This window comes from Electrophorus electricus, chromosome 1, assembly GCF_041902795.1.
Source record: "Electrophorus electricus isolate QZ-2024a chromosome 1, ASM4190279v1, whole genome shotgun sequence".
Lineage (NCBI taxonomy): Eukaryota > Metazoa > Chordata > Actinopteri > Gymnotiformes > Gymnotidae > Electrophorus > Electrophorus electricus.
The window spans coordinates 24,989,714-25,017,641 of NC_137497.1; the positions used below are offsets into that span (position 1 = coordinate 24,989,714).

Here is a 27,928-nt window from a genome sequence, read left to right on the forward strand (position 1 = left end):
AGATTATATTTCTCCTATAATTAGATGATGAGTCTTACACATAAAAAGCATGTAAAATGTGTCTTTTATGTATATGGTGTAACATGCATATTTTATATGTAAGATCATTTCAAAAACACTAAGATAGTACAAGAACACGTGGCTACTGAGTCAGTGAGTTAACTGAACTCCTTAAAAATCTAAACTTCAATGAATGTTTCATACCATGGCACTGCAGATTAGGAGGACCTCTGTTGGCCAGAAGAGGGATTGCTGACACATTGACTATATGATTAAAGACATTATGAGTAAAGAAATTAATTTTAGTTTGCACCTGTGGTATCTGAGTTACTGGCATTTTTGAAAAAAAGGTCAGAAGTGTCTATCACTGAAAAACCAGGTAAAATATATTTGTGCCAAAATAAGACATCACTCTCCGACATCTACATATCCATTAGTGCTAGGGTCTCACTGGGAGGAAGAGGAGGCTGGCCTTGGACACGCTGCGAAGCCTACCCAAATGTTAAAGTCAAAAGCAGGGTGCCCGTGAGTCTGACGCTCCGGGAGCTTACTCAGTGCGGGAGGGCGAGGGCGAGGTTTCAGGGCCAACATGGGAGTGTTGGACTGGCCAATGCTCAGGTGCAGAACATCCTGTTCCTGCTTTTTGTTCCTGGCATTGTACCCGTAACGAAAAATGCAGCCCAGTCTATTAGTGCTCAGCCTTTATAGTCCACAGTGCCAATAAGGTCAATATAAAACCCGGTAAACTCAGCACTGGGTCAGTGTCTGCTGATTCAACTCAAAAAGTTGAATACGGGTCTGGGCCACGAGGCCGGGGCTGCCGAGGACTACGTCACAGATGACACCGTAGTCCCTCATGACGACAACCCACCTGTTCACCCTGACCCCGACGATGGTCTGACCGGCCAGGTGAAGTGGACAAAGCACCAGGCACACGGCCTGGACAAGGTGGCTGACGCTGGGCCACTGAGCAGTCCATTTCTGTCCAAAAGGTAACGAGACGAAGAGACATCGTGCGCACACACGACTGTGGAGACAAAATACGACATGCGCACACATAAATCTTTGACAGGCTACTTACTTGAATCCCTAGTCAATACCCAAACTGTAGAAAGAAGAACACACACATCAGTGCCACATATAGAATAGTACCGACACGGTCGCGGTTTGCTTAGTGAACACTTACAATGAACGCGGTACACCGCTGCACGTCTGCAATACATACGATAGACAATACAGCAATACGGTCGATCTCGAGTTGTAAAGCACCACTTAGGACGCGCATGCAAGCTAACTCGATGCATTTAATCAGCCATTTTAATGTCATCTAGCCAGATAGTGAGACACTCTGTATTTTACACATAAATGACCGAGACGAGCGACCGATTTAGCGAGCTAGCTCGGTCGGTCGGTTGTGCCTGCTAATTTCACCCATTAAATCTCACTTTTACATTATTGACGTACATAGACGGGGAATAAAAGACAGGTAAAGAACCAGAGCGTAAAACATACCGAAAACGGATCGAAGGGCTAAACTTCAAAGAACAGGAGAAACCGGCTGTGCTGATCTCCACTGTAATCCGGAGACAGTCAGCTGGTGTTCGGCACCTTTTCCAGTCGCGCTAGTTTACTAGCTAGTTGGCTAACGTACGACAGCTTTCTTTCAGAGTAATCTAACAAAGCGGATGTGTTCAGATTCTACTCATACTGAATAAAATGTACTAAAGGTCATAAAGACTGTGAACTACCAGGGCGTTGTTCAAGCATAACCCACTAATGTTAGTATTCAAGAAAGCTACTGAAAACACATCTGATAATGTTGATTTCTAGCTAACGCTAGTTTAGCTGCACTGTAGCTACAGTACAGCATTGACCTGTTCCAGCCTCTCCATCTTTATTTCTCTCCAGTGTCTTGGCTGTTTTGTTTAGTTTTTTGATGATGATTTTTGCCCTGGCTTTCTCTCTGAACTGTGAACTCTCTTCTTCTTCTTTGTGTACTGTGAGGACGAGTGTCAGGTGCTGTGCTGTCATCCGACTCCAAACACACCTGTACCGGCGTCTCCTCATTAGAGGCGCAGACCTGAATGAACTCCAACGTCCATGAACGCTCCACCTTTACTGTTGATGGTTTATACGAAATTCACAAAGAGCTGTTTGTCCAGAAAATAGTAATGTGTCTGCTGAATATAAGCATGCACAATATAATTTTTTATATATGCATTATTCATTGTATTGTTATTATTTATTATTATCCATTGTATTGCTCGATGATAATCTGGAATGCCATAAATTCCAGTATAACAAATGTAAAAGGGAGGCATCCGGTTTTAATTGGGCCAAAATGCCGAAGAAATTGAGGAAGTTGATGGAGGGCAAGAAATAAAAAAGAAAACATTTAAAATTAATAAAGTGGCTGCAAAATAAGAAAGTACCACAAAGAAAGATGAAATGCGATCTTTGTCACCACAAAATGAAACTACGCAACAGCGACTGCTGGGACTGCTATGAATGATAAGATAACGAGTTTACTTAGATGTTTCACTGTAACTTTATCTTAAATTAAACTATCTAGCTAACGTAGACTTTATCAAATAACGGAGATTTTTGTTCAGCACATCTAGACAATTTCTGCAGTGTAAAAATATTTTAATGGTGCAACCTCAAAAATCCATGTATAACAAGCAGGTTAATTGGTTTCATTCAAACCAAGTAAATTGTTTGATTAAAAAAAGCAAAATAAGCAGAACAGTTCACATGACCAAATTAACTTAAGTAACAAATAAACTTCACAATTTTACTGAGTACATTCAATGTCTTAGTAAGGAAGTTTTAAATACAATTATTAAATTATTTAATCAATTTAGCGCTATTATGTCCCTTCAGGTTTTCTCAAGTTTCTTGTCAAAGTTGTCTAAGAAAGTGAGAGAGGCTTGTGTGGTGGCGATGGAAGAACTCAGAAGAAGGAAAGGAGGATGCAGACAGTTCACTGTCATAGATGAGAGTAACTTCAGGCATAGAAGAAATGCAGGTGCATATTTTATGTGGGTATAGAATTTTGTATAGTCTTAATAATGTGTAATGGACACACAAGTCTTCATGCTTCATACCTTTAATTTTTTCATCTTGTTAATAGTTCTTAATTAATGTAATAATCCTTTACTTTTTATGTTACACCGTATGGAAGAGGATGGATGGCTGGGGCGTTGTGGAGGAGGCAGTGGGTCTCTGGGATGCTGGGTGAAAATGCTGTCCACACTAAACAAATAGAGCCAGTTCTTCACCTAGTTCAGAGAAGGTCCAGAAGGGAACTAGTGCCACTTATTATTCAGCATGTAAGGAGGGGATCCATTATCCTCAGTGGTGAGTGGCATGTCTACCGGCAGGCTCTGTCTCAGCTTGGCTACAGACATTACACAGTTAACCACAGTATATCATACATGGATGCTCCTACAGTGACTCACACCCAGCATATAGAGAGGGCCTGGAGAACATACAAGGAAACTGGAGGCTTTCAGTTGAATGGTATGAACAGCTAGCAAAAAAACAAAACAAAACACCATAATGGCCCTCCAGGACAATTCATTCATGATCTTGGAAAACTCCATGAATGAGAAGTCCTACTATGCATATTTATTAACAAGCACATTAGTCTGAAGACATTAAGTCTGTTTTTAATGTGTGCATTTTACTGTTTATGTTAGACATGTTCAAATAAAGTTAAGATGCAATTTCAAATGTGTTATAAATAGATTAATAATGTATAGTCATTCTGAATTGTCATGTAATTAAGGGTTGTTCATTAGTGTCACATTAGTGAAATTCAAGGTGAAGTACTTGCTCTTTTGAAATGTACAGGAAATAGTGATGATTAAAACAGTAAATAACTTCTGTTCCTATGCAGAACTTCTGTTACTATACAAAACAAAATACTGTGGCTCCTTTCTTGTCTTTTTGGTACATTTTGGTCAAATCCTTTAGATGGTGTTATTAGCTTTGTCATTTAATGGAGGCAGGGAAATAAAAAATGTGTTACAGCTAGTACTTAATACTTGCAGTAGTAATGTTTATCAACCTTTGTAAATGTCTATATATTGAGATTTTTTGCAACATTAGATAAGGGGCTACAGCATGTTTTCTAAATTATTACCAAGTCATTTATACATTTCTTAACAGACAACTTAAAATTATTAGTTTACTTGAAAGGGTGCCATTTATAAATGGCCTAGGACATTTATAGGTATTCATGTATATTGAATAGTTTTCACTTTAGCGGCTGTGAAAATGCTACAGATAATTTATATATGACAAGTAATGTATAAACTACAGCTGCTGTTTGTTACTGTTTAACAAATCATTTGTATGGCTACACTTTTTAATGATTTTGGCCTCATCCACTCCAGGAACAGGAACTGACAGGGCGATGATCTCCATGCCAGAAACAGGGACTGGCAGAGCCACATCCTCTACTCCAGGAACAGAGTCTGGCTAGGGTTCCAGCAGTACAGCAGCTGTGGTTGGTAGGGCTCGACCTGTAGCTGTCGCAAACAATGGGCCAGGAAGGACCAGGGGACCAGCTACTTCAGTCAATGACAGGCCCAGGAGGTCCACGGACCCGGCTACGCTGCAGGGAGGTCCAAAGGTGCAGCTTCAATGGTCAGCAGTGCTGCAGTGGGGTCCGGGGGCAGAGCTTCTGGGTTTAGTGGAGCTGCAGGCAGGTCTGGGGGTGCAGCTGTGGTGGTCAGCGGCGGGTCTGGGGGCACAGCTACAGGAACAGACTTGACACAGGAAACAAGAGCAGGTTGAATGACATCTCGGGCAGTGAGAACAGGCCGGGCGGCCTCCACTAGGCCAGGAACAGGAGCAGGACTGACGGCATCCATTATGTTGGGAACAGGAACAGGACGGGTCGCATCCACTATGCCAGGAACTGGATCAGGATGGACAGCGTTTCTCACGCCAGGAACAGGAAATGGATCACATCAGGCGGCGACTCTCGCACCGGGAACAGGAACTAGACCAGGACGGGTGGCGTCTCTCCTGCCTGGAACAGGAACTGGATGAGCGGTGTCTTCCACGCCGGAGGCAAGGACTGGCTGGGTGGCTGAGAGGAGAGTAGATACAGAAGGTGGGTTCAGTGGGGTTGCAGCAAATCATGCTGTTAACAGCCGGAAGAACCCTATCACAGTCCTAGCCTCCTGAGCTCTGTGATGGATTATTATCTCAGCCCACTCCAGTGCTTTACCCCAAAGAAAGGTTTTCATGAACAGCACCTTCACTAGTTCAGGGTGATTAGGGCAGGTCATGTGCTGAAAGTATATACAGCACTGCATAATAGATCTCCCAGCTGACTTGTCCTCCCCATCATACTCACTTGGAGTTACCATAACTGAGAGCAAATGCAAAGGCATTCCATCCCTTAAGTGTAGAGTGCAGAGCTTTGATATAATCAAACTCCTCTTCTGGGAATAAACCAGTGTCCCTTGTAGTGTGGCGTGAAGGTGGCTGAACTAAAGCGGATGGAACATGACGTGACTTAACGAGGCCCCCCTGCTGCATTCTCATTAGAGGTCAGTTATTCTGTAATGTATCCAGCAGGAACAAGGCGAGAGGCAGAATGCAAATGCAGGAGGTGGTTTATTGAGCGAGGGTAACAAAAACAAGAAGGGGTAAATAAACAGAGGCAAGGGAAAAACACTGAGGCAAAATAACACACGAACTGAGCAAACGGACAGGCAAGGGTGATGACAGTATAGCGAGCATAATCTAGACACCACAGAACAAACCTGACTTATCAGAATAACCGACAACATGGGAGACAAAACACAGGGCTTAAATAACCAAAACAATTAAGGACTAAACAGATGCAGGTGAACATAAGAACAGTGAAAACCAAAACAAGGACTGGAATTCAGGAACAGATGATGGGTGGAGAAAACAAAACCCAGGAATGGAACTGGAAGTAGAGACACGAGAGGGAAACTATGCAAACAGGGATGTCAGGAGACAGAGGAGAAGCAAACAAGGAACAGGCGCTCATGACTAATATTCAGGTGACAGGGAACAGGGCAGGTGTGGTGTGTGTTTTAGGTGCTTGGTAATGGGGCAGGTATGGTGTGTGTTTCAGGTGATTGGTAACGGGGCAGGTGTGGTGTCTGTTTGCCAGTGGCTATGTCTCTCCAGCTGGGCTCTGAACATCATGACACTTTCTCCATGAACCCACGTGTCCTTCACTTCATTCAGTGTTATTGACAACAATAGACAACAAGTTAATACATCACACACTGTTATAATCCTGAAATCTAACACTTACAGTCCTTGAGTTTTCTAAGATAAGAACTGAATTTTCATGCCCAATGTAGGGGGAATAAACAAACAATGTATTTATAACTCTCTCTTTTCCTGTACATCCTGTAACGGGTCTTTTATGAATGAATCTGAATCTAAAAGAGATTAGCATGTGTTCTGTTGTCTTCCTCTTTTATCAGAACTGGTAAAAGCAGGTTCTCTGCTTGCCACAGAAAGCTCAAATCCAAACTGAGGGACAAAATGTTAGAAGATTCATGAAGGAATCTCACAGCAGGGAACCACAGCACTTCTGAATGAGATCTACACAGAGCTCTACATCACAGAGGGAGGGAGTGGAGAGGTCAATAATGAGCATGAGGTGAGACAGATTGAGGCATCGTCCAGGAGACCAGCAACACAGGAGACACCCATCAAATGCAGTGACATCTTTAGACCCTTACCAGGACAAGACAAAGCCATCAGAACTGTGCTGACTAAAGGAGTGGCTGGAATTGGTAAAACAGTCTCTGTGCAAAAGTTCATACTGGACTGGTCTGAAGGAAATGTAAATCAGGATGTTCTCTTCATATTTCCACTTCCTTTTAGGGGGCTGAATTTGATGAAGGAGAAAAAGTTCAGTCTGGTGGAGCTTCTTCATTGCTTTTTCCCAGAAACGTGAATTAAAACCAAAACTTTATACATACTACAAAATTCTGTTCATCTTTGGTCTGGATGAGTGTCGACTTCCTCTAGATTTCCAGAATAATGGGAAAATGTGGGATGTAACAGAGTCAACCTCAGTGGATGTGCTGCTGACAAACCTCATCAAGAGGAATCTGCTTCCCTCTGCTCTCCTCTGGATAACCTCTTGACCAGCAGCAGCCAATCAGATCCCTCCCCAATGTGCTGACCAGGTAACAGCGGTAAGAGGGTTCAGTGAACCACAGAAAGAGGAATATTTCAGGAAGACAATCAGTGATCAGAGCCTGGCCAATAGAATCATCACACACATGAAGTCATCAAGAAGCCTCTACATCATATGCCACATTGCAGTCTTTTGTTGGATTGCAGCCACAGTTCTAGAGAGAATGTTGGGTGAAGCAGAGATTGGAGAGATCCCCAAGACTCTGACGCAGATGTTCACACACTACCTGATCTTTCAGATCAAACACAAGGACCATGTACAACGGGTGAAATAAGTATTAAATATATTTCTAAAGGTGCTACTGACATGAAATTCTCACCAGATTTCGGTAACAACCCATCCAATCCACACATGCAAAGAAATCAAACCATAGATGTTCATAAATTATATATACAAATTATGGTTTGTATATATAATTTATGGACATCTATGGTTTGATTTCTTTGCATGTGTGGATTGGATGGGTTGTTACCGACATCTGGTCAGAATTTCATGTCAGTAGCACCTTTAGAATATATTTACTTAGAAAATTGGTAACGTATTCAATACTTATTTCACCCGCTGTATATACAATAAAGGTATCCTGTAAGGGTTGGCACCAAGCTGAGGCCGCCTCCAGCCACCAAAGGGAGGCCTTGAGTCAACCACACTACTAATCAGGCTTGATGCCCAACAGCTGGGCTAGACCTTATATAAGCCCAGTGACCAGTCACTCAGTGCTGTGTCTTTGCCAAAGGTCTGAGCCAAGCTCCTAGCCGGTAACTTCAGGTATTGAGGTCTGTGAGCCCTCATGCCGCACCTTACTTCTGTGCTGCGAGGGTGTCCTTGTTTTTACACGTCCCCTCCCCTCTCCAGTTTTCCCCTCTCAAGTCTGTCTCTCTCCTGAGGCTTCCGTAAGCCATTAAAGTTCCTCCTCATTTTCTGGTTTTCTTTGGGAAGTTTTACTTTGGTTTTCTCCAGTGCATCGTGGTTGCCATTGTTCCTGAGGTGTCCTTTTTCCACGCTCGGCATGGTGGTTAGTTTTTCCTTGTTGTTTTACCAAGATCTAATTGTTCTGCACATGGGCCCACCATCACTAGAGTGTGGTTGCTTACCCAGTAGGCTGTCCATGTCATCACCTAGCTGACCTGGGTTTGAGCCCACCTTACACATCCCAACTTTTTAAGGTGTATTTTATTTTTGTGAAAAGTGTTTTGTCCTTCCTGTAACACAGCTGAACTGGTTTTAAGTGGTACAAAGTGATCTTATCTGAATTGCAATCTCTCAGTCTGAATTTGAACTAGCCAAAGAATGTGGTTTCATCCTCTGTCAGTCTTCTCTGTCTATCTCTACATTTATCTCTTTCACAAAGACATATGACACATCTACACTGCAACAGCCTACATAATATAATTACCATTGCATTAGTATGTAATAATACACTGTATAATTACTAGTGCATTAGTGTATAATAATACACAGTAGAATTACTGGTGCATTAGATAATAATACACTGTATAATTACCAGTGCATTAGTGTATAACACACAGTATTATTACCAGTGCATTATTGTATAATAACTACACTAGTGCACTAGAGAATAATACACAGTATTAATAATAATACACAGGATAATACTGTCACTTCACCTCTCTTTTGTCATTCAAGTTTGTTGACTGAGAGTGCTGATGTTCCAGGGTGCCCTCATGCCTGTGTTTCTTTCTGGCTCTATCTTTTTATCTGTGCTGTCATAGCTAGATCTGCCGGAGTCTATCATTGCACATTATAGTTCCCCAATTTACACACTCTTGTACCTGGACATGCCTAATAATCTAGTCTCTCTCTCTGCCGAGGTTCACTTACCCCTGATATCATTATGGTACTGAGCCTCAACCCGTCTCAGCTGCCATGTCCCCTCATGCCCCCTGCTGTAGCCCACCATGCCTCCACCCCAGCGAGCTGCTCTCCGTTGCCCTTAATGGACATTCTCTTGTGGGATGTCATGATGGTACTGCGCCTCTACCTGTCTCAGTTGCCATGGCTCCTCCAACCACCTCATGATGCCCCCTGCTGTAGCCCACCACACCTCCACCCCATCTACTCTGTTGCCCTTAATGGATGTTTTCTTGTGGGATGAGTCTCGGAGACATGCACACTATCGGGACAAGACTAGGACCTCTAGAACACATTAATTAATTTTTATTTTCCATTTTTATTTATTTTTCTCGTACAATTGTTATTATTGTGGTGACTGTTGTCGGCCAGAGGAGGGTGGGCCCTTTGAGTCTTGGTTCCTCTCAAGGTTTCTTCTTCATGCTCTAGGGAGTTTTTCCTTGTCACTGTCACCCTTGGCTGCTCACTGGGGGCTTGGACCTGGACATTTGTAAAGCTGCTTTGTGACAACATCTGTTTTAAAAAGTGCTATATAAATACATTTTGATTGATATTAGTGAATGTGACTGTAGGTGAAATGGCCTGTAGTCTCACGCACAGAGGGAGATATGATATAAACACAGACACACACACACAGAGTGAGATATGGTATAAACACAGACACACACACACAGAGTGAGATATGGTATAAACACAGACACACACACACAGAGTGAGATATGGTATAAACACAGACACACACACACAGAGTGAGATATGGTATAAACACAGACACACACACACAGAGGGAGATATGGTATAAACACAGACACACACACACAGAGGGAGATATGGTATAAACAGACACACACACACAGAGGGAGATATGGTATAAACACACACACACAGAGGGAGATATGGTATAAACACAGACACACACACACAGAGGGAGATGTGGTATAAACACAGACACACACACAGAGGGAGATATGGTATAAACACAGACACACACACACAGAGGGAGATATGGTATAAACACAGACACACACACACAGAGGGAGATATGGTATAAACACAGACACACACACACAGAGGGAGATATGGTATAAACACAGACACACACACACAGGGAGATATGGTATAAACACAGACACACACACACAGAGGGAGATATGGTATAATCACACACACACACACAGAGGGAGATATGGTATAAACACACACACACAGAGGGAGATATTGTATAAACACAGACACACACACACAGAGGGAGATGTGGTATAAACACAGACACACACACAGAGGGAGATATGGTATAAACACAGACACACACACACAGAGGGAGATATGGTATAAACACAGACACACACACACAGAGGGAGATATGGTATAAACACAGACACACACACACAGAGGGAGATATGGTATAAACACAGACACACACACACAGAGGGAGATATGGTATAAACACAGACACACACACACAGAGGGAGATATGGTATAATCACACACACACACACAGAGGGAGATATGGTATAAACACACACACACAGAGGGAGATATTGTATAAACACAGACACACACACACAGAGGGAGATGTGGTATAAACACAGACACACACACAGAGGGAGATATGGTATAAACACAGACACACACACACAGAGGGAGATATGGTATAAACACAGACACACACACACAGAGGGAGATATGGTATAAACACAGACACACACACACAGAGGGAGATATGGTATAAACACAGACACACACACAGAGTGAGATATGATATTCACAAGACTTGTTCTTCTACCCTTATGATGTAATGGTACTGAAATGTGCTCATACTGGTTTGGTTCCTTTTAAAGAGAATAAAGGTGCAACCAGATTTTCTTCACCATTATAATCTGAACACAGAGAGTGTGTTTACAGGTGGACTCTAGTAAAGATCAGTGTGTGTGTGTACAGGTATGATTGTAGTGAGTGTTTTGACATGAATTAATGTTTTCTGCTGATGTTCTGTAAACTCTGGACATCCTGATGAAGACAGAGCCAGACATTCTTCCTGAAGACTTGCAGACTGAACGTGGTAAAGGTAACACTGTTCCCATGTTTCGTAGATATTGCTATAATCTTGTGTGTTTCTCTCTGCTAGTAATTATGACCTTCAGTAAGAAAGAGGCTTTCATACTGAAACTGTAACGTTGGCCCGAGTGCCACAGGGCATAGAGCAGGATGCACAGACTGCCTCGATTTGGTGATACATTTAATAACATTAAACATATATGACACTCAAGACACTCACAACAGACAGTGTAGACAATAACCATGACACTTAAACGCTGGATCATGCTAACAGTGGATATGTAAGCAACAATACACTAACGATGACACTAATGCTAACAATGACAATAATAGTAACAATGATCAACAATGAGGCACACACAGGTGGGGGTTTAAATAGACAGACAAACTATGGTGAACCCTCCTGCACGCAGCAGGCCATACCACGTGACTCGTGGGAGGGGAGCGTTCCGTGACAGAAAAAGGGAAGAGATGTGAGTTCCTCATTAAAGCAATTTGTGATTATTTTCTATAATCACTGAAGATTATATTATTATTATTATATAATATATCTAGCTATATTAGAATGTTTCAAATCGGAATGGATACAATGGGCCTCATGCAGGAAACAATCATGCAACTAGATTCAGAAAAACTAGACCTTATTAGTTTGGATTTGAATATATGAACTTGATCATTTCACACATCCTCTTTGATGGGGCAATTTGACTTTTTTATTAAATCATCTTCAGAAAGTCATCTAGGATGGCAACATTACATTATTTTTCATATTACAATATAAGAAATAAATTAAATCTAAACTACAACAAGCACAATTAATCTGTTTCTGTCATTTGTGTCCAAAATTTGTCATTCTTTCATCTGTGTTTGCTTTTCATCTGTGCCTGTTCATCTGTTGGTTGGGTGTAGAGGTGGACAGTGTCTATATCCCTGTCACATCTGGTCCTCCATGTTGATTGGATGTAGGGGTGGACAATCATTCCCATTTCACCCTCACAGTCCGGTTCTCTGATCACTCCCCTCTCACCATCACAGTCCGGTTCTCTGATCACTCCCCTCTCACCTTCACAGTCCTGTTATCTGATCACTCCCGTCTCACCCTCACAGTCCGGTTCTCTGATCACTCCCATCTCACCCTCACAATCCGGTTCTCTGATCACTCCTGTCTCACCCTCACAGTCCGGTTCTCTGATCACTCGCCTCTCACCTTCACAGTCCTGTTCTCTGATCACTCCCCTCTCACCCTCACAGTCCTTTTATCTGTTCACTCCTGTCTCATTTACAGGGCTGTTGTCTGATAACTGGAAATAAAGTTTCATGTAACATGCATCACACAACTTTTAAAATCATCTCACTGCATTACCCAAGACTGTATGGCCTCAGTCTGTCAGAGTGTTTCATAACAGATACACACAGTGTTAGTGATAGATGACAAACAAGTCAAACCCAGTGAACACACATCAACACTTTACTCACTTCTCTCTACATCCCTCACACAGCACACTTCACCCAACACACATTCACTCCTTTCTACATCCCTCACACAGCACACTTCACCCAACACACTTACACTCCTCTCTACATAAAACATTGAACATATTTGTGAACCTTCAGTAACCTGGTGTCTGTTGCCCTTCTTCATGATGCAGGATGACCAACATTAAAGAACAGCTGTTGTACATTTTAGAGGATCTGAACGCAGAGGACCTAAAGAAGTTCCAGTGGCATCTGACCAACAGTGTGGAAGACGACAGTCGCATCCCAAAGTCTCAGCTGAAGAATACATACAGACATGACACTGTGGACAAGATGATGCAGAAATATGGCCCAGTTGGAGCTGTGGAGATCACACTGTTCATCCTGAACAAGATGAACCTCAACTACCTAGCTGAGACCTTGAGGACCAAACACAGTGAGAATAAGGCAGCTGAAATCATGTTCGGTATTGAACTATTATTTCAGGATTTTATATGTTCATAGCATATGATTTTGCTTTGTTAGTGAACTCAATAGACAAAGAGTGTAGTGGAAAACAATTCATTGTTAATTTATACACACACAAACATATATATATATATATATATATATATATATATATATATATATATATATATACATACATACATACACATACACATACTGGGGTAGAAACTGTTCTTCAATCTGACAGTACTGGGGTAGAAACTGTTCTTCAGTCTGACAATACTGGGGTAGAAACTGTTCTTCAATCTGACAGTACTGGGGTAGAAACTGTTCTTCAATCTGACAGTACTGGGGTAGAAACTGTTCTTCAATCTGGTCTGGCGAGTGTACGGGTCTCTGAAGCACTTGCCATTTGTCAGAGAGGGTAAGACGCTTTGGCTGGAGTGGCTTGAGTCTCTGTGCATGTTCATGGCTTTGTGTAATGCTGCAGGTTCTGTAGAGAGCTTCCAGGGTGGAAGCAATGAGTCACTGGGGGGGGGACTTCCTTTTCTCAGAGGTGCAGCCAGACTACCATGTTGTACTGCAATGTGTGATAATGGATTCTGTGGTGTGTGGTGTGTTGACCAGAAGCAGTTGTGGGAGGTCAAACTGGACCATGCCAGAACATCACAGCTCAAACTGGAGGCGCTGTCAGTGCACCTGTTCTACATGGAAATGTGTTTCAAGGCCAAGTTAATTTCTTCACTGCACACTATAAACTTTACGGTAATGGAGCATAAAAACTAAACATAGCACAGACAATCAGTTTAGGCCATCAAAATGACATCTCGGACACCTTCACACTGATTTATGTATATTGCTATGGCCAGCTCTTTTCAAGAATGCAAGATAAATCTGACAAAGTAAGGCTGAACAATAATTACATGTTTTATTGATACGAAAGGCAGTGTTAAAGCCACCTATAAAGGCATCTAGGTGATCTAGAAGAAGAACATAAACAGAAGGAAGAGAAGGTTTAACACAAACTCTAGAAAGGGCATCAGATACCACATTACCCGACAACTCCAAGGTTCAGCTGTCCCATTACATTTACATTTTTACATTTATGGCATTTAGCAGACGTTCTTATCCAGAGCGACTTACAAAAGAAAAGTCAGAGTTAAATAAACACTGTATCAGCTACCACATTATCCTAAAACCCCAAGGCTTAGATGTCCCATTAAATAAACACTGTATCAGCTACCACTTTATCCTAAAACTACAAGGCTTAGCCGTACCACTGAAACAATGCTGCATTTTGAATTGGGACCTCTCCAACTTCCTTTGGGCTACAGCACCATCTCGATACAACCTAAACCAAACACCATGGACACAGTCCAGTACATCCTCACTGAGCTTATCAGTAGACCATTCATCCACTAAAATGGCTGTTGTGAGTAAACACCAGATCATTAGGGCTAAAACCACGTGTTGTCCTGAGCAACTTCATAAATGACCAATGACAACCATGGAGGACCTTCTTCCCAGTCACACAATAAGACCGTAGAAGAGACCACAATTGAACTTAAGCAAGTTTTAGCATCACTGATGTTTTGTTTATGAAGTCCAAACCTGAACACCTTCCTGTCAGGACACACTGCAGTATCAGAGTCCAAACCTGAATACTGTGGATAAGATGGTGCAGAGTTACAGCCAACATGGAGCTGTGGAGATTGCATTAGCCATCCTGAAGATTAAAAGCAACTAGTTGAGGAAATGAGGACCAAACAAATAACAAATCATATGTAGAATCAGAATAATGAAGCTGAAATCGTATTCACTATGTAGAATCAAAGAGTAATGATGTCTTCTTTCACAGTTGGAGACAGATGTGAAGAGTCGACTGCAATGAGTCCAGCAAGTAAATTTAAACCCAGTCACACCTTTAGGCATGTAAATATATTACGAGTTTAAACAATACAAATATATTAGTTTTAAACAAATATTACTTTACACAACCTGCAAAATTTAGATTCTTATCAATTTACCATATTTTCCCTTAATACTCACACTTCAAATGTATTAAATATGGAACATTTTTGTAAGGGTTGGCACCAGGCTGAGGCCCCCTCCTGCCACCAGAGGGAGACCTCGAGTCAACCACACCAATAATCAGGCTTAACACCCAACAGCTGAGCTAGACCTTATATAAACCAGTGACCCAGTCATTCAGTGCTGGGTTTTTGCAAAAGTTCTGAGCTAAGCTCCTAGCCGGTAATTTAAGGTATTGAGGTCTGTGAGCTCTTGTGCTACACCTCACTTCTGTCCTGCGAGGGTGTCTGTGTTTTGACACATCCCCTCCTCTCTCCAGTTTTTCCTCTCGAGTCTGTCTCTCTCCGGAGGCTTCCCTTAGCCATTCAAGTCCTGCCTGTTTTCTGGTTATGTTTGGGAAGTTTTAGTTTGAGTTTTCCCCAGTGCATCGGGGTTGCCATTTCTTCCCCTGACATCCTTTGTTCTCCCTTTTTTCCATGCTCGGCGTGGTGTTTAGTTTTTCCTTTTGTTTTACCTGATCCAAGCTCTAACTGTTCGGCACACAGGCCCACAATTTTTAGAGCGTGGTTGCTCACCCAGTAGGCTGTTGGTATCATCACCCAGCTAACCTGGGTTTGAGACCACCTTACAATTTTCTAATCTCCATGCTTATAATGGAGTAATAACTCACATGGGAGAGAGAAAACAAGCTCTTGCATTTAGTGGTTGAACATGTTTAGTAAGCGCTTAACACACTGGAAATGTTCAGTGTGGAAACCTCCAGTCCTCCCAGGACATCACTGCAGTCTCTCATTGGACTGTAGTCATCACACTAACACCAGGTCTATTTTACACTATTGAGCTCTACTGTATTGTGTGAAACAGTTACACTGTTGAGCTTTACTGTATTATCTGAAGTGTCTATGGTGTTTTTCTACCAAAACAACCAAGAACAACCAAGACCTGTTTTCCATTCTATTTTTAACATTTTTCATATATTTTATTGTCCCAACATGTAAATTTGTCTTGGAATCAACACACAAAGAATATTCAATCACACATTCACATGCATACATCACTTTACCGCCATCATTCAGATACACACATACATTAAGAGTCCTTGAATTTGAGAAAGGTGCTATATAAATGCAACATAATAATAATAATACACATATTACTGTCAGTTCTGTTCTTATTACACAATACTGTTGTTTCAAAACCCCATAATTGTGCAGGATTATGTGACAATCAGCACAGTTCTCATAACTAGTCTGCAGTTATTACACAGTCCCTCAGATACTGGACAACCTTATAGATGAGAAAATAAATAAATAAATCCCAAAATTACTGCACAACTCAATGTTACACCTATCAATATCATTACAAAGAATTGCAGGTCCCTATTTAAATCTTTTAAATCTTTATTGAAGAAGGCATGAACAATTTTTTTTAAGCGATTCAATGACGTATCAGAAGTGTGAAGGTGAACTCATGACAGTAGTGAGGGAAATCTCCCTAAGAGCATGAGGAACAACCATTGAGAAGAACCACGACTCAGTGGGCGGGTCCATCCTCCCCTGGTCGACATCCGACACCACAACAGAAACAAGACAAACAACAAAGAAACAAAATGAGTAATCAGAATAAGTAACCAAAGAAAGTCTGTTCTGGCTTCCTAGAAGTCCTAGTCTGGGTTCCTAGAAGTCTTAATCTATGTTTGTAGCCACAGAAGGGGAAGTGATTGTGGGGATATGGGAGGAGCCACAGCAGGTGGAGTCAGGGTAGGAGGAGCCACTGTGGGAGAGGGTCAGGGGCAGGACCCTCAGTAACTTAGGCCTGATCAAATAGTAAAGTGTGTAGGAAAGGCTAATATAATGTGCAAAGATGGTAGCTCTAGCTATGACATCATAGCTAAAAGGAACCAGAAGGGAACAGATATGAGCGTTGCCCAGAACATCAGCACTCCACAATAAAATGCTGTGAATTTCAGTATCTAATGCTGCACTGAGATCAAGCAATGCAAACAAAGAGACAAATCTGGTCAGAAGCCAACAAGAGGTCATTAAATGCTTTAATCAGCACTGTCTCTGTAGTGTGATGAAGCCTAAAAGACTTCATGTATCTGGTTCTGTATCTGGTTTGAGCTTATGTGGTGAACTATATGTCTTGGCACCCCAAAAAGGGTTACCATATTCAGCACATTCATGGCATGACTCACTGGGCAGTCGAAATTGCATTAAAATGCATTCTCCCTCCCTGTACACTTGTTGGATCATCTCTCCCTTATTTAGTACCTCATCATTAACACACTGAACACTGGTAGATATATATAACCTGTTATAGTCCAGCATACATAAGACAGTTAGTGCACAAGTAAAACCCTGCACACACTCTGTGCTTATGAACTAATGGAGGTAGCACTGACCAAAGAGAGAAGGCAAAGCAGAGCTGCAGAAAGTAAGAACTAATATACAGCTTGGTTCAGTTAAGGACTCGTTGAGTCATTACAGACTGTTTCATCTCATAACAATTATCAAAACTTTGACTCTCATTTGGAGTCTTTTTGATGTCTCCTTATTTGGTAGTACTACTGATAGTTATTCTACTCTGCAGTGGTAAAATAATGCAGAGAGAACATGATAAAGTTAACACTTTGAAGTTACACTAAAACATACTTTCCTTATCCACAGGTTATAAGAATCATGCACATGGAGGAATTCACATGGAGGAGAAATTTACTCAATTCAGTCAAGAGGAGAAAGTCACTCAACTGAGGTAGCTAAGACATTTTTCAAAACAGTTTCTTACCATAACATAATTATACCCTGGAAAACTGACATTTTTGTTAGAAATGTGGATATATTGTCAGTATCTGTCAGGTTCTGAGCACGAACGGAGATAGAGTGGAACGCATTATAGTGGATGCAGTTTAACTGAGAACAGGGGTAGTTCATAAATGTAGTCCAGTATACATGCAAAGATCGCAATTCACAAAGCAGTCCATGAGGCAAACAAAACTGACAGGGAACAGGCAAGGAGGGTAATCCAAATATACAGGCAGTAATCCAACAAACCAGAATTAACACACACAATAACCAATAGTTATAGATACTAACAAGGGGGTGGAACAGAATAAAACGAGGAAGCATGAGGAAACAAAACCAGGAAGTTAACAAAATAGATAGAGTTTCCATAGGAACTGCAACCAGGGAGGGCGAACGTGACAATACCAACATTTTCTCACAGCTGACTCGATTCTGACAGATTAGAGTATAGTCCTTCAGCAGTCTAGCTAGCTATTCGTGTGAATTTGTAACACCAATTATGTCCATCTAGCTCTGTGGCTAGATTTTCTTTTAATCAAATAACATTTCTGGTCCTGTTCAATCTTATTAGCATACACACTGTCAAATGGCATTATTGGCAAATTATCGTTATCAAGTAACTAACTAATATTACCAAAACCAAGGTGACTAGCAAGCATTGTAGGATCTCAACAGGAAATTCTAGTCAGACTGATTCATCTGACACTGTCCACATCAATATGTGTCAATATTTATAATTGTGTAATTATCTACATATTCTGTGAATATGTCTTAAAATCCTGACAGACATCAGCTTGTTATTACAGTTAACAGCTGACTAGCATGATACAATAAGAAAGGATCAGGTACAGGGTACAGACTTATATCTAGATATATAATTTATTTTTGCTTCTGTCTGTATTCATTTCTAACAATATCGTGCTATCCGTTTTGTAGAAAGTTAATTTAACTAGATATATGTCAGATTTTGTCCGTTTCTTGCCCAATCGGTTTATTCAGTGTTCTTCAACATTAGTCTGGAAGTATCAGTTCCTCAATGACCAAGTTTAAACATAATATTTATTTAAGTGTTATTCAAAATGACCTGCACTGCAAATTTGTTGATGTGAGCACTTTGGTGTGTGAATTGTAGTGTGCTATTACTGTTTGTTACAGTGTGCTATTAATGTTTGTTGTTATTGTGAGTGTTTTAGTAAATTGTAGTACAATGTGTGTTATTGTGAGTGTGTTTTAATGAATTGTGGTGCAGTGTGTGGGCTGTAATTGTGAGTATGTTATAGTGAACTGTAGTACAGTGTACTGTTATTGTGTGTGTGTGTGTGTGTGTGTGTGTGTGTGTGTGTGTAATAGTGAATTGTAGAATAATGTGTAACTCACACACTCATAGGTTAGTAAGCAGTAAATTCTCCACAAGGTGGCGCTACTAGAAAGAAATCCAACAGTGTTAATATGTCACAGATGTGCTTCACATCAGTGATTACTATGTCCTTGTTTTACAGTTGATTACACACATTTCGAAGGTTCAAAGGGCTTTTATTGTCATTTCAGATATATACAAGTACACAGTAAAATCGAAACAATGTTCCTCCCGGACCATGGTGCAGCATAAAACAAAACAAGTGCAAGCAACACGATAGAGTGCAATAATGCCATACAATAAATGAATACAGGACAGGACCAATACACAATGAACAGACAGTGCATTTATTTTTACCAGTACGCAGTACTGGGAATATGTAAAATGGGTTGTGCATAGGAGTCAGTGACATGCTATACTGAACATAGCAGTCACAGGTAGCAGCTGGAACAGGTAGCAGAATACAGTGCTGATTACACTGAGTTCACTTTTCAATACTCTTCACACCAACATGTAGCTCTGCAGAGCAGTTAACCTACCAACAAAATGTACTAAAACTACCAAAACACTTCATACACACCTCAGAATCAACTCATTCCACCAGGTCACTAGCAAGGGTTCTCTCTCAACAAGCACACGATATTCCATTCCAAAAGAATAGTTCCCCTTATTTTATAGAATGTACAACATGTGTTGGAGAAATGAATCCGACATGCTGCAGTTCACTTCTACATGATTATTTATCTGCAGTTTATTATAGGATCAGATAAAACACAGAACAAAACCATGAGAATTCAGACAAGGAACTAAACATGTATATTTGATACACATCACATAGACAATACTTGTGTCTGTGTGCGCATGTCTATTTGTCTGTGTGGGTGTGTGAGAGAGAGAGAACAAACTAAATACTGTAAAAAGTGTGTGTCTGTGAGACAGAACTATTTTCTCTGTATGTGAGAGAGAGAGGGAGAACTATTATCTCTGTGTGTTTGTGTGAGACAGTAAGAAGGAGAGACTAGATTTTTCAGAATTTAAAATTTTCTAAACTCCTTTCTGTGTGTGTTTGTTTCTTTAGGATGGAGCATGCAGGGAAGATGAGAAACAAACCAGGCCTAAGAAACTGTAAGCAGCAGTCATTGTGTGCAGTGTAATGTACACACATATGTAAAAATACATGTGCGTGCACACACACACACACACACACAGTATTTGTGATCTCTCCTCTAATGTCTCTTCTTGTGTGCAGATGTGTGTGATCTCACACTGGACCCAAACACAGCACACACACTTCTCTCTCTGTCTGAGGGGAACAGAAAGGTGACACGTGTGGGGTGGGAGCAGTCATATCCTGATCATCCAGCGAGATTTGATTACTTGTATCAGGTTCTCTGTAGAGAGAGTCTGACTGGACGCTGTTACTGGGAGGTGGAGTGGAGTGAAGATGCTGCTATAGCAGTGACATATAAAGGAATCAGCAGGAAAGGAGTCATAGATGACTGTGTGTTTGGATTCAATGTAAAGTCCTGGAGTCTGTACTGCTATGACAACAGTTACACTGTCTGGCACAATAAGAAGAGAACTGACATCTCTGCTCCCCCCTCCAGCTCCAACAGAGTAGGAGTGTATCTGGACTGGCCTGCCGGCACTCTGTCCTTCTACAGTGTCTCCTCTCACACACTCACACACTTACACACATTCCACTCCACATTCACTGAGCCCCTCTATGCAGGGTTTAGACTTTGGTGGTCTCATTCCTCAGTGTGTGTGAGAGAGCTAGAATAGCCTCCTGTGTCCTGGACGAACACCAGAGTCTGCAGGGAAACACACTCCTCTACACACACAACTGGTGAACATCATAATACACACATGCTTACTGAGTATAAAACAAATACACACACACACACACACGTTACACATCTCTCACAGTATACACTACCTCATGAACACACACACACACACAATGCAATCATAACCTCACTGTGTTAAACTCTCTGTACAAATCTACACATTAAACGGGGAACTCTTTGGAAACTGTGAAAGGTTTTTCATTCTGTTTTCTGTGTGCTGGACTGATAAAGGTGCAGATGTTGTACACAGTATGAGTGTAATGCCTAAAGGATTTTTACAATAAAATACTGTCAACACTCAAAATCTCATACCATAACACCAAAACAGCATACACTGGTGAAACTGGGGAAACAACACAGTAGACAGTTAGATGCACTCACATCTCTCTGGTCCTCACACACTCAGATAAACACACACAGCACACACTGAGGTGCACCCACACACTCACAAGCTCAATCAGCCAGGCCCCATAAAGGACCAGCACCTAAATTTAATTAAAAACACCCAGTAAGTCAAAACTTGGATCATAACTAACACTTCATAACCTGGATCATAAATAGCACTAAGTTATGTATGTGTGTGTGTGTGTGTGTGTGTGTGTGTGAGAGAGAGAGAGAAAGAGTGAATGAGAGGAGGAGAAGAGGAGAGGGGTGCTGTCATCTGCTTCCTTCAGGCTTTCTTCATGGTAAAAGCTTTCTGTTCTTTCTCTGCCACTTCTTTTCTCAGAGAACTTTCAGAGCTGCCTCTTTGTTTCCTTTGATGTCCCTCAAACTTAAATATCCCCAACTGCCAAATAGCCCCCCACAGCCCCTTAACAGCTACTCCATTATCCAAACTGCCCTCACCAACTTCACCACCAACTTAATAACCCCTCAACTTCCCCAACAGTTAAATACCCCTGAAGAACAATTACCCCATTAGTCAAATAGCCCTCAGCCTCAACTATTCCACAGCCAATTACTAATCAACCCTAATTAACCCCACAGCTAAACAGCCCTCAGGCATGATTTCCCCACAGCAACATAACCCCTCAACTACAACCACCCCAAGAGGTAAATGACACCTTATTATAAACTACGCCACAGCCAATTAGCTCACAAAAGCAACTACCCTAACAGTTAAACAACCCCTTTGCCTCAGCCAATTATCCCAATTATCCCCCTTTGCCTCAGCCAATTATCCCAATCCTAATTACCACCACCTCCATATAGCACTTAAGCACAAGTACCTCCACAGATAAATAATCCAAAAACAACTATCCAACAGCTAAATAACCCCTCAGCCCACAGCCAATTAGCCATCACCACAAATTACCCCCAACGTCCCTCAATAACATCCAAATCAGCCAAATTGCCCTCAACAAATTCCCCCCACATCTTAAAAACCCCTCAACAACAGTTACAACATTACACTAAAAGCCCTCAACCACAACAGGTAAATACCCACTTATCCTCAACTAACCCCACAGCCATAGCAACACACTTGACACTCCACAGCAACAACCTAGTGAGACCATAGCAACCACTCTGTAATACCCCAACAACCACCTGGGATACCATAGGAAACACCTAGCAAGAACCATAGCAACCACCTAGCAACCACTTGGGACTCCACAGCAACCACATAGCAACTACCTGGGAATGGCTCAATAGTATTTCAGGATTTCATTTTCTATGTAAACTGCATTTGACATTATTTCACAGTATTTATCATGTTATCAACATTAAAAAACACTAAAGCCCTTATCCTCAACTACCACTCAGCCAATTAACCCTCAACCAAATTTACCCCCACAACAAAATATCCCTCAACATTTACCATAGCAACTCCATAGCAACCACTTGGCAACATCCAAAACAACCATCTAGGGACTCCATAGCAACCACCTATCGAGACTATAGAAGCAAATTCGTAACACCTTAGCAACCACATTTATTATACTAATATAGTCCATGATTTAGGTCATATAAAAAATAATAAATTGATTTTTAAATCTACCCTACATAAATGCTATTTAAACATGATATTTTAGCTGTTGAGACATATTGTAGTCAGCTTTATATCTAATGTCACCAAGTTGCCCCCTTTCATTACTGTAACATCATGGAAGGGCGTGGAGCAGGAAGCACAGACTTCTCTCGGCTTCTGAAACATTTAATGACACAAAACAAAGACGATGGTGGCACTCACAAATAACATTAACAACCAGCATAGACACACTTAACACTAACGACTTTAACATTAACACAAGCTAGACAAACAAGGTTACTAATATCACATTTGGACACTAACAAACAAACATCGATATGCTACATCAACAATGACCAATGCACAGCACACTTTGACATGGGTTTATATACATTTAGACAAGACGAGGTGCAGGCGTGACCACAAACACAGATCCTCCCGCTGCACGTGGCGGGCCAAACCACGTGACTTGCGGAGGCAAGCGTTCCGTGACAGTTAGCAGTTACCCTCAGTGTTTCTATACTTGTCATTTGTCTTTTTTCTAATGTCACTGTGTAAGAGCCAAATAATTTCCCCACACTATGTCATCATTGTATAAGAGCCAAAATTCTTCACAGAAATGCTTCAGTCAAATTACTTCATTTAATTCATCTTACATTCAGACTGGCCACAGTTGCTCTGGTGGCTGAATACTGAAGGTTTTGCATTATCCCTGTACATGTACATTTAGATGGTAAAACGTCACGACAGTTTTATGAAGTGTTTAAGATGGAAAAAAAGGCCAAGCCACAAATTTAATTCTTTAAAACTGAGGTAATCTGAAACTACAGAAATAAAAATGTGGACATCAGCATACATACATGACTTACGAAGTGCTTTGTAGTCTCTATCAAATATAGATGCTCATGTGAAAATAGAGAGGTAAGTGTCAATAATACTCAGGCTAAAGTCTAGCCTAGAGAGGAACTTGACTGTGGACCAAAATTTCATAATTATGTTATGCATTAACCGTTATTAATTAATATGTTCTTAGTGTGTTTACCCTTTTCTTAGCAGCAAATACCCTGAGTATACATATGCATTAGGGATCACTTGAGTTACATGTGTTTAAACAGAATCCAATATGACATATGACCAGTTGTAAAAAGACTGCATTCTGAAGTTAACTGACTATGCATTCTGAAGTTAGCTGACTATGCATTCTGAAGTTAGCTGACTAACCAACATGTCTTGCACTGAGTACAGGTCAAGATCCATTGGTCTGTGCACAACAATGCTCATATGATAAAAGCATTTAAATTTCATATATGTAGTGTTCATTTACACGTTCAAGTACACTGATATTTTCATATAATGAACAATCTCAGTAACTTCAGAACCACCCTAGTTATGCAGAAATGGAACCCCAGTTATGCAGAAACTTTCTACTTACTTTTAATGGAACTGACAGACCTATGGACATACAAACACAAAAGAGAAATATTTAAACTTATGAAATGTCTAAAAAAATACATTTTATCTTGCAAACAATGTCTATTAACTAAATGATACTAAATGCTTGTAAACATTTTATGTGATTTCTTTCAACTCATATGACCCTGCTTTATATGAAGAGTGTATTTTGAACAGTTACTGAAAGAACGAGTGAGCTGTCTGGTGCTTCCATATACACCTATAAGTTCATTTATTACATCTTGATCTACTGACTGCAGGTGTAATGGCAACCTGCAAACAAGCATGAGAACAGAAACACATTCATTTCCATCATGTCATACTAAGGTCACTCCATACAGTACATAATTAGGCCCACGTGTCGTTATGAATTATGAATTTGTATCAAATTGCACTTTCACAAACCGTCAAGTGTCTCACCAGCTGTTAAACCTGCAAACAGTGTAACAAAAGACAAACAAAATAAGAAATTTGACAAAAAGTTACCTTAACAGGCTACAATATCACTACTAACAGCTATAGCTAAATACTATAACAGTCACAGATTAATATGAAAGCTTCATCTTACTTTTAGGTGTCACGGTACGGCCCCTCCCCCCTCAAGTCTGCGTGCATGTGTATGTCTGTGTGTTCGTATTGCCACGCCCTCTTGTGTTGTGCACCTGATCCTTGTTGTGTGTAGTTGTCATGATTGTATATAAGTCTCGTTTTGTATCGTCAAAGTTGTCGCTGTTTGATCCAAGTAGTGTTAATACGTATATGTTTAATGTGTAAATAATGTACCTCGTCCGTCACGTTAGGAAATATGAAGTTTCACTCTATCTGTGAACCTATGGAAAGAGAAACACACCATTATTTTAACGCAGTGATTATAAAAGCATAATATTAACAAAGGGCTGAGACATTGTTTCATTTACCCAAATACAAATAGGCTTTAGCTAGTTAATATTTTTGTATGTGTACTGTTATGTACCTGTTCAAGCTTATAACTGCATTTTACAGAGTTCAGATCATCAATGGTCAGTTTCTGAACACTGCTAACCAGGCATTTGTTTAGGTTATAAACCATTTTCAACAAAGTGTTAGCACTGTCATGGCAGTGGCATGGCTGTGAAACATCAGTAAACTGTATCATGAAGCTTCGAGTAATGAACCTTTTTTTGATAGTTAGGAAAACATGAAACATTACGTGTTTCATGTTTGAATCACTCGCCAAGTTTCAGGTTCAAGTTCGACATTTAGCGGTGAGTTTAAAAGTGTTTATATGTCGATGTACTTCTGATTACCGTCCAAATATGCGCGCTAGCTGCCAGAAAGTCTGATTTATGAACGCAGTTAGGCGTTTGCATGTCTGCTAAGAACTCTGGTTGTTCTCGCGGACTGTTGAACGGGTTCATGTGTTCATTTAGGGACTTTAGCTCGTGCACCAGACCAGAGTCTTAACAAACATTATCGCGCTTGTGTGAGAAGCTGAGAGGAGACGCGAGTAGCTGCTTGTTGTGGCGCTTCGGCTCCTCTCCATGAGTCATGGACTTGTGAGTATCAGACCAACCAGCCCCGTGTGTCTCAGACGCTTCATTCTCCACTTCTGCACCAACGAGTTATGAACACCTGCCTTGCACCTACAGTAACTGTCTACTTTAGTACATACTGTAACGCTTGGAGTTAGTCCTGTTTAAATTATACTCCAACCCAGATTAGCAGATCTTTGGAACTGGTAGAGAGAAGCCTGTGAAGCACCTGGAGGAGATGCGGACCAGAATCACTCAGTTTAGTAGTAAACTTGCTGGTTTATTCACCACGTGACACAGGCTCGCTCCTGGAGTATTGTTGACAGCTCAAACATGAGTTGTAAAAACATCCAAAGCTCATAACGCGTTGCTAAAGAAGTAAATAACGATAAATGAAGAGCTGGGTCCGGCAACGCCCGTCACGAACAGTACAAAACCAACTCTTCCGCGTGGGCAACGTACACACGCCTTTTACGTAAACGTAACTTAAGGGGACAGTCCGCAAATTACTGACCGTTACAATACTCCTGTTTTATAGGTGCATTACAGAGTAATTGATTCTGCATGTTGCCAGGAACAGCTTATCAGCCAAAAGAAAAACTGTTTCAGGTTTATTTCTGTGTTTGTCATGAACATTTAAGGCTGGTAACAGTATATCCACTGGCAGACAGTTTCAGGTTTTCTGGGTCATCAAGTCTTTCATGAGCTGGATCAGATGGGAAACTGTGCAGGGCGGTGGGTCCGCAGAACCAGGGTTCAGAACCTCATGTGTGTTAAGAATATTCAGACAGGATTCATTTGACATGGCAAGGTGTGGTAATATAATTATTTTCTTCGTTCCTCAGTGATTTTACTCTCGCCATGTCAGTCATTTTACCTACTGCAGCGTCAGCAAGAATTCTTGCGCCTTTTTCCTGCTATAAACGGCTATTTGCTGTAATCTCATGGGTTTTTAAATCCCGGGCGAATATCCAGGGTTCACATATCAGAATTTTGGCATTTTTTTCTCCAGTCACGGAAGTGCTCTAGTAGGCAAATGACTTCTCAGAGGTTTTAAGTAAATTTCCCTAACCTGCTAATGTTCAAACCCAAGTCATTATTACTATAAGCAGTTTCATTAAATGCCAGAATTTGTGCAGAAGATGTCTGAAATATTCTGTGGTTTCTTTCAACTAAAGCTGCATTTCACACGTGGATCTTTTAGTGAGACGGTAATACATAAATTCAGTAGCCACTGACATGTCTGTAATTTATCCCGAGGTTTCTGATCCTGTGTGCGAGTCTGTCATACACTCTAGAGGTCTTGTGGTAAAGTTGCTTTACGTACACATGACTGAAAAATTAGTCCCGTCTGATTAGCACTTTAGTGTTGCCAGAAATATCAAACACAGCATGACTGCTGGGAATAAGGGAACTGAACAGTGACACAATGTACTGGCAGGCAGGACTGTGATGTTCTGGACCCTGGACTAATCCTACCTGTACTGTATTGACTGGGTTCTTCTGTCTCCTCTGTACAGTACTGACTGGGTTCTTCTGTCTCCTCTGTACAGTACTGACTGGGTTCTCCTGTCTCCTCTGTACAGTACTGACTGGGTCCTCCTGTCTCCTCAGTACAGTACTGACTGGGTTCTCCTGTCTCCTCAGTACAGTACTGACTGGGTTCTCCTGTCTCCTCTGTACAGTACTGACTGGGTCCTCCTGTCTCCTCTGTACAGTACTGACTGGGTTCTGTTTTGTCTCCTCAGTCATGCTGAGCAGGTGTCACTGTGTTCTGCTGTTACAGCTGCTGACAGTCATAGCTGGTAAGTGGATAGAACAGGTTCTCTCAGGTCATCAGAATTTTATCCTTGACTTTGGTGTGTTAACCGGACTATTGTACCGGCTTGAG

General features: G+C 41.2%; 1 protein-coding gene and 1 long non-coding RNA gene across 8 annotated transcripts; one reads left to right on the forward strand and one right to left on the reverse strand.

The window, feature by feature from the left end:
• Window positions 1-2,645: 2,645 nt before the first annotated feature.
• LOC145657551 (uncharacterized) lies at window positions 2,646-26,472 on the reverse strand. Of its 4 annotated transcripts, none has more exons than XR_014123336.1 (4): window positions 26,267-26,472; window positions 25,310-25,356; window positions 24,507-24,958; window positions 2,646-5,101 (listed from the first exon to the last, which is right to left on the reverse strand). It is a non-coding gene; the product is annotated as an uncharacterized LOC145657551 (long non-coding RNA). The 4 variants fall into 4 exon arrangements; XR_014123335.1 differs by lacking the exon at window positions 2,646-5,101 and adding an exon at window positions 16,477-16,650; XR_014123334.1 differs by lacking the exon at window positions 2,646-5,101 and adding an exon at window positions 20,990-23,251.
• On the forward strand, window positions 10,933-21,128 carry LOC145657543 (stonustoxin subunit beta-like). 4 transcript variants are annotated; one of them, XM_081712965.1, is made up of 7 exons: window positions 10,933-11,150; window positions 12,828-13,082; window positions 13,691-13,828; window positions 14,922-14,963; window positions 17,764-17,848; window positions 20,334-20,380; window positions 20,505-21,128. In XM_081712965.1, exons 1-7 carry the CDS (start codon window positions 11,096-11,098, stop codon window positions 21,038-21,040), a joined length of 1,158 nt encoding a protein of 385 aa, XP_081569091.1. In that variant the 5' UTR covers window positions 10,933-11,095; the 3' UTR covers window positions 21,041-21,128. The 4 variants fall into 4 exon arrangements, with proteins under 4 accessions (XP_081569091.1, XP_081569101.1, XP_081569098.1 ...); XM_081712972.1 differs by having other exon boundaries at window positions 10,937-11,150; window positions 12,790-13,082; XM_081712975.1 differs by lacking the exon at window positions 14,922-14,963 and having other exon boundaries at window positions 10,934-11,150.
• Window positions 26,473-27,928: the final 1,456 nt, after the last annotated feature.